The sequence below is a fragment of the Elephantulus edwardii genome, unplaced genomic scaffold (genome assembly GCF_000299155.1).
Source record: "Elephantulus edwardii isolate Elephantulus edwardi_28Jun2011 unplaced genomic scaffold, EleEdw1.0 scaffold00029, whole genome shotgun sequence".
Lineage (NCBI taxonomy): Eukaryota > Metazoa > Chordata > Mammalia > Macroscelidea > Macroscelididae > Elephantulus > Elephantulus edwardii.
The window spans coordinates 10,533,447-10,540,304 of NW_006399779.1; the positions used below are offsets into that span (position 1 = coordinate 10,533,447).

At 37.4% G+C, this 6,858-nt stretch overlaps 2 protein-coding genes across 2 annotated transcripts in view; one reads left to right on the forward strand and one right to left on the reverse strand.

The window, feature by feature from the left end:
• The window catches only part of EIF3M (eukaryotic translation initiation factor 3, subunit M), a 19,116-nt gene extending 17,583 nt beyond the window's left edge, over positions 1–1,533 (forward strand). The window contains exons 10-11 of the mRNA XM_006883733.1: positions 810–870; positions 1,347–1,533. Of these exons, the coding sequence (XP_006883795.1) occupies positions 810–870; positions 1,347–1,467 (182 nt within the window). The 3' untranslated portion in view covers positions 1,468–1,533. The remainder of the gene's footprint in view (positions 1–809; positions 871–1,346) is intronic.
• A 406-nt stretch (positions 1,534–1,939) lies between these two features.
• CCDC73 (coiled-coil domain containing 73) overlaps positions 1,940–6,858 on the reverse strand; it is a 107,143-nt gene continuing 102,224 nt past the window's right edge. Inside the window, exon 17 of the mRNA XM_006883784.1 lies at positions 1,940–2,158. Within this exon, the coding sequence (XP_006883846.1) occupies positions 1,940–2,158 (219 nt within the window). The remainder of the gene's footprint in view (positions 2,159–6,858) is intronic.

Below are 6,858 nucleotides of genomic sequence, written 5' to 3' on the forward strand. Positions count from 1 at the left end.
ATGACTATGCAAAGGCATAGTCTATGTGGATCACAACAAGCTATGGCTAACTCTGAGAAGAATGGGAATCCCAGAACATTTGATTGTGCTAATGCAAAACCTATACTTGGACCAAGAGGCAGTCGTCAGAACAGAGCAAGGAGACATCGTTGTTATGTGCCATCGAGTCGCTTGCGACTCATAGCGACCCTATGTACAACATCCCCAAACTCTGCTCTGTCCTGTGCCAATCGCACGTCTCCGACACACCCGTCCCGATTACCCCAGTCACTAAATCAATCCACCTCATAAGGGGCCTTCCCCTTCTGCGCTGTCCCTATACGCTACCAAGCATGATGTCCCTCTCCAAGGACCTGTCCCTCCTTGCAACATGTCCAAAGTATGTTAAGACAGAGCCTTGGAATCCTTGCCTCCCGGAGCAGCCCGGTATATGTGTTAATGATTAATAATTTTAAGATATATAGGATTGTTGGGGGGGGGGGAAAGGATTGCTGGTTGATGTCTTTCTCATGATCTAAAATCTAAAGTCATAGTACCTTATTAGGTAGTTACTGTTGTTAGAGAACACTGAAATTCATATTAAAACTATATATGATCAGTTTAGGTAGGCCTAGAAAATACAGATCAAGTAAATTAAATTCCTCTTGATTGCATCACATTGTTTTACTTACTGTTAAATTCAAACAGCCAGATTAAGTAATGTTGGAAAATATTATAAAGTTTTATTATGGCTCAGTCACAGTTTCATACCTTAGTTACTGCCTTGGAAATTTTTTATATAACATATTTTGTAAAATATCTTTTTTCAGCCGTAAGAACTAAAATGGTCTACTGCAAAATTGATCAGACCCAGAGAAAAGTAGTTGTCAGGTAAGACTTGTAATAGTTTGCTGCTTATAAGATAGTTTAGTTTATTCTTATTCTTTCACTTAAGTGTTTAGTATTCTAACTAGAACAAAGGTGATGTACTTATCAGTTGACTGTAGTTAAATAGTTGCTATTTATCATAATTTTATTAAAGTTCAGACTGAATGTGATTAGCTTATTTAATGAAAGAGTCCTATTTTCCAGCACATTTCATTTAATGGCTCAGCATTGGTTAGAATACTAATGACTTTTGTGTCTGCTTTATATAGTTCTTCAGGAGAATAATAGGTTTAGAATAAATGTGGTAAATATTTTAAAAAAGAAATTTTGTTATATTTTCTTTTAAATATAAATTGTGCCTCTTATGTATGTATATCATTTAACTAAATAGAAGTGTGTAGAATATGTGAACAAATGCCATAGGATCAGAGATTGGCTAATTAATGCTTTGGGTTTGTTCCCCTTCTCCCAATCTTCAGCCATAGCACACATCGGACATTTGGAAAACAACAGTGGCAACAGCTGTATGACACACTTAATGCCTGGAAACAAAACTTGAACAAAGTGAAAAACAGCCTTTTGAGTCTTTCTGATACTTGAATTTTTATGCAAACCATGTTGTTCTTTTGGAGAAGAAAAATCTAAATGATAGTAAAACATTATGAAGTAAAATTTTAACTACAGTCTGAACCTTTATTGTCTCGAATTTATAATAAAATAAATCTCAAATTCTAGTGGATGCAAAGTAATAAATGAGAAAGGGTCAGTATGTCTACCTTGTATAATTGACAATATATGTGTTCTATAAGGAAGGATTTTTGAAGCAGAATACAAGAACTAAAGTGAGCCTACCTGGACAGAGAATAATGTCAACAGATTTGTAAGTTATTTAAGGGGACCTGGATACAGGAACAGACTATCTTGAGTGACGTATTTTCAGAGTAGATGCCAAGTAACTTAATTACATCAGGAAAGTGAACAGGACACCAGTTAAAGACTAGGTGTGACAGTCATAATCATACTAATGAAAACACAGAAATCAGCTAAGATATTGGAAGTATTTATCAATACTTTAATCTGCTTTTTCCGACATTTCTTCTACTTTTCTTTTTCTAGGCTGACTGTCACATTTTAAGTTTAGGAACTTTTCAATTTCATTTACTTGATTTATTACGAGGTCCAGCCAGTGGTCTTTATGTGTGCAAGCAGCAGCTGAATCAGAAGTATCTTTAATCTTGATTGACTGAAAAGGCTTTTGTAGCATATTTGATTTCAGAGGCTTTGTTTTCATCTAGGAAAGATGAAACTAGTTTTACTTCTATGGTCTTATATTTTCTAAACTGTTAAGGAAAAAAACCTTTTTAATCTGCCAAACCTTTGTAATTACAAGTTTGTGATAAATCCCCCCATTTTGGCTGATTTCCAACAACTACCTTAGTGATTTTGGCACTAGAGAACTATAAAAATATAAATTTGTAGGGTTATATACTGACAGACTTCAAAACAAGGGATACCACAAATGTTTTCTAAAAGCTTACAGTAAAAGGAAAGAAAAGGTACTTAAAACAGTGCAGATAAAAATCTGTTTTGTCTTTTACTCCCATAAGTTGTCTTATGTTTTGTGTCTTTTATCAAAGCCAAGGAGAAATTTCAAAGTTTAACAGATAGAGGCTGCCGTATAAAATTTGCTTTTTACTTCATGTTTCCGTTTCTGCTTCAGAGCACCATTGTTGAAGAAACGGGAAAAAACTATAAGGTATTTGGAAACTAGCATGTTTCCAAGATGCTGCATTGAGTCATATTTAAAATACTGTCTTCAAAAACTCAAGTTTTTTGATAATATTCTTACTAGAAGTTTAAAAAAGGTAAAATGTAAAGAACTAAAATAATCAATAATTTACTTCCTAGGCATACATGTCAATATTCTATATTATCTGCTTCTAACCTTCTCGCCCTATTTGTAGCATATTTGATAATTCAAAAGAATTCTGTATCTTAATTATTTTTCCCCACTGTGGATTATTTCAACATTTTCCTATAAAATAATTTCTTGAAAAAAATTCTTTACCCTCAGAGATTCTCAGATAAAATATAATAGGGAATAGTAAATTGTCTTTAAATAACCATTACTGCCTTACTATTTTTAAGGGAGCTCTGGTGGACTAGCTAGTGATAAGGAATTGTGCTGCCAACTGAGCAGCAATGGGATTCAAGTCCACCAGCTGCTCACTGGAGAAGGATAACCAGTCTTCTCCTGTACTATTTGTTGGTTCTGAAAACCCATCAGAGTGTCATCACCTATAAGTCAGTTCCAACTTGAAATAATACAGGAACAACAACAAAGAGTTTCTTGTTCTAAAGGAAAGACATGGCTATTTTAGAAATAACCAGAGTAAGAGTAATAAAATGACACAAGATTCTAAACATTTTTACTTAAATCTGTTCTGTTCCATGTGTATATGCTTTGAAAATTTATGGATCAAATAATTTATACTATTTTATATGGTCCTTTTAAACTTTTAACATTTCTCCCTAGTAACAGCCTGGCTCCATAATTTAATCTTGTTAGACCTTTAGCTTGTGAAGAAAAGTTCACTATTATTAACTAGGCTGTTCTGCATATTGTGTTCATACATCATTGTGAAGAAACCTGCTCAATGTAGTTTATTATTATTTATATAGTTTTAGTTTATTAGTAACATACTCTTTTTCAAAGTGAGAGTAAAACTCAACTGCTGTCAAATGGCTTCTTTTTGGCTAATAGTAATCCTTCATTTGGGTTTCCCTGATTGTAAATCTCTATGGAAGTGTCATGTGTCATAAAATCGGAACTGACTCCAACTCAAAAATTGACTCAAAAAATCCCTGACCCTTCAGAGGCAGTAAATGGCGCAGGAGGACAATGCCTATTTTTTTTTTTTCAGTGAAGCATCAGACAGATTCAAACCTTGTGCCTTTGTGATTGCCATGCATTTTCTTGACACTAGGCCACCTACTGCCCATCTCTCCCAAGAAGCACTTGGTAGCACAACATAGAACACACAGAAGCTCCTTAATTGTAAAATTATATAATTGACTTTTTTAAACAAGCCAGGTGGAAATGACTCTCGACAGTAAACTGATTTGGCTTTGGTTAGAATTTCATCATAAGGAAGATTGCTCCTTTTAGATTGCTCTCAGTTCCTCTCAGTCTTCTGATCTTTGACATGATACACTTCCATCTGTTGCCCTTTTTCTTACCAAATAATCGAAGAAACCAAAGACGTCAGCAGAAGATATTAACTATCTGTGCCAGAGAACAGAAGTATGCATAGAAAGCAGAGATGGTCAAATTTCATCTTCATTTTGGACATGCTGTGGTCTTTGCAATTACTTGCTATGTGCCAGAAAGCTGGACAGTGACTCAGGATGATAGAATTGCTGCCTTTGAGCTGTAGTGCTGGAGAAGAGTGTTGAATATACCATTGATGACTAGAACAATGAACAGGTTCATCCTACAGATGGTGAAACCAGGCTGACACCTTGGAGGTGAGCACTCTGAAGCTTCGTCTGACATACTTTGGACATACTGCAAGGAGGGACCAGTCTTTGGAGAGGGATGTCATGCTTGGGAGGGTGGAGGGACAGCACAAGAAGAACGCCCTCGATGAGACAAATACAGTGACTAGGGTAATGGGGATAGGTGTGTTGGAGACAAAGACTGGCATAGGACAGAGCAGGGTTTAGGGCTGTTGTACATAGGGTCAACATGACAGCACATGAGAGACTCCTTGGAATAGGACATGATTCTTGGTAATAAAGAGGAAGGTTGAGGAAAGAAAAGCAAGACCTTCAAGATGGCTCGACATACTAGCAATACTTCACAGGCTTAAACATGCCAACAGTTGTGAGGAAGCTACAGGACTGCAGTGTTTCACTCTTTTGTACATAGTTGCCATGAATCAGAATTGACTAAGTGGCACCTAACAACATGTAACAGCTTAGGGTAAAGAACAGGGCTTTTGGATCAGATGTAAAATAAGAGATGATCATTGTCATGTCTCTGAACTGATCACTACTCACAGGAACACCACAATGAACGGTAGATCTGAACCCTGCCCTGTCCTTTGCCATACTGGAACACACTGCTAAAAGTCACTATATCCATCTCAGTGAAGGCCTTCCCCTCTTTTTTTAAAGAGAGAGAGAGAGTGTGTGTGTGTACCATCAAATCGAATCTGACTGGTACAGGAGGAGACTGTTCCTCCTCCTCCAGCAGAGGATCTGGTGAGTGAGGCCTTTCCCTCTTAAGCTGAACATCCACCTTCAAGCATGATGTCCTTTGTTCCAAAGACTTGCCTCTTAGCAGAGTATGTGAGACAGAGTTTCATGGTCCTTGCCTCCAAGTATCACCCTAACTGCACATTTTCCAAGACAAAATTTGATTGTTCTTTTGGTAGTCCATGGCATATTCAGCAGTCTTCTCGCAATACCACCACTCAAAAGAATCTACTATCACCCTTATTCACTGTCCTACTTTCAGTTGCATATCAAGTAACAGAAAAGATCAAAATACCTTGTTATGTGACATCAAGTTGGAACAAACTTATAGCTTACCCTCCAGCAGGGGTTTAGAGGCAGTAAATTTCATGGAAAGAGACTGCCCATCCTTCCACAGAGCAGCAGGTAGATATGTACCATGAGCCTTTGGGATTGCAATGCTACTTCCTGCCATTAGACCACCAGAGTGCCTCTAAGATACCTTAGGAGTCTTTTTCTGGGCCTCAGTTTTCACATACGCTCCTTTCAGTCCTTATTACTGTCGAACTTTTCACACATCTCTAAATTCATTGCTGTTGAGCCAGAACTGAATCATCCAACTTCTCAGTGGGTTTTTGGAGATATAAATCACATGGACATTTGGCTGTGTGGCTCATAACAAACTATGAAGAATGGAAATCCCAGAACACTTGTGCTCATACAAAACCTGTACCTAAGACTGTTGTCCAAACAAAGGAAAGGAGCACTGTCTAGTTTAAAATCAAAGGTGTGTATCACGGTTGTATCCTTTGTACATACCTATTCAATAAGAAGGCTAAGCAGATCACTTAAGAAGGGGGAGTCTGAAGATTGTTGCATTAAGTTTGAAGGAACACTCAATAAACAACTTGCATTATTCAGATGACACAACTTTACTTGTTGCAGGTAAGGAGGACTTAAAATTCTTGGTGCAGAAGAGCAAAGACTACAGCCTTCAATTTCAGTATATACTGGATCAGTATCAAGGGCGGGAAAATCACTAGGCTGATAGGCAACATCATGAAAGATGGAGGAAAACACTGAAGTTGTCAATAATTTCATCTTATTTGGATCTATCTAAAGTCAACACCTTTGGTACTAGCAGTCAAGAGACACTGCACTGGGCAAATCCACTGTCAGAGACCTCTAAAGTACAGAGCAGTGATGAAAATTATCTTTCCAGTTACCTACTATGCATCTGAGAGCTGGACAATGAAAAGGCTAACAAGATAATCACCAGTGCCTTTCAGCTGTGTTGGAAAAGAGTACTGGTAATCCATATATTACAAAAAGAATAGATAATGTCTTGGAGAAGGTGCAGCCGGAGTGCTACTTGGAGGCAAAGATTGAAGATTTAACTCATACTTTGGCTTGTTATTGACTATTTCTTGGAAAGGGACATTACAGTTGGAAAAGTGAAGGTCAGCAAAAGAGGAAGACCTTCAACAAATTGGATTGACATAGTGACTGCAGCAACGGGTTCAGGTATCTCAGATGATGAGAAAGACAATAGGACAGGCTTCTTCATAGTCAATATGACACACTTAACACTCAATAAACCATCCAATTGCATTAACCTCACATCACGGAATACACAGGAATCAAATTGAGTACATCTATGGAAAGTGGTAGAGTAAGTTAAGTCCAGGGACTGACTGTGCACACTACCAATTGCTCCTATGCAAATTCAAATTGAAGTGGGGGTGGGGTGGG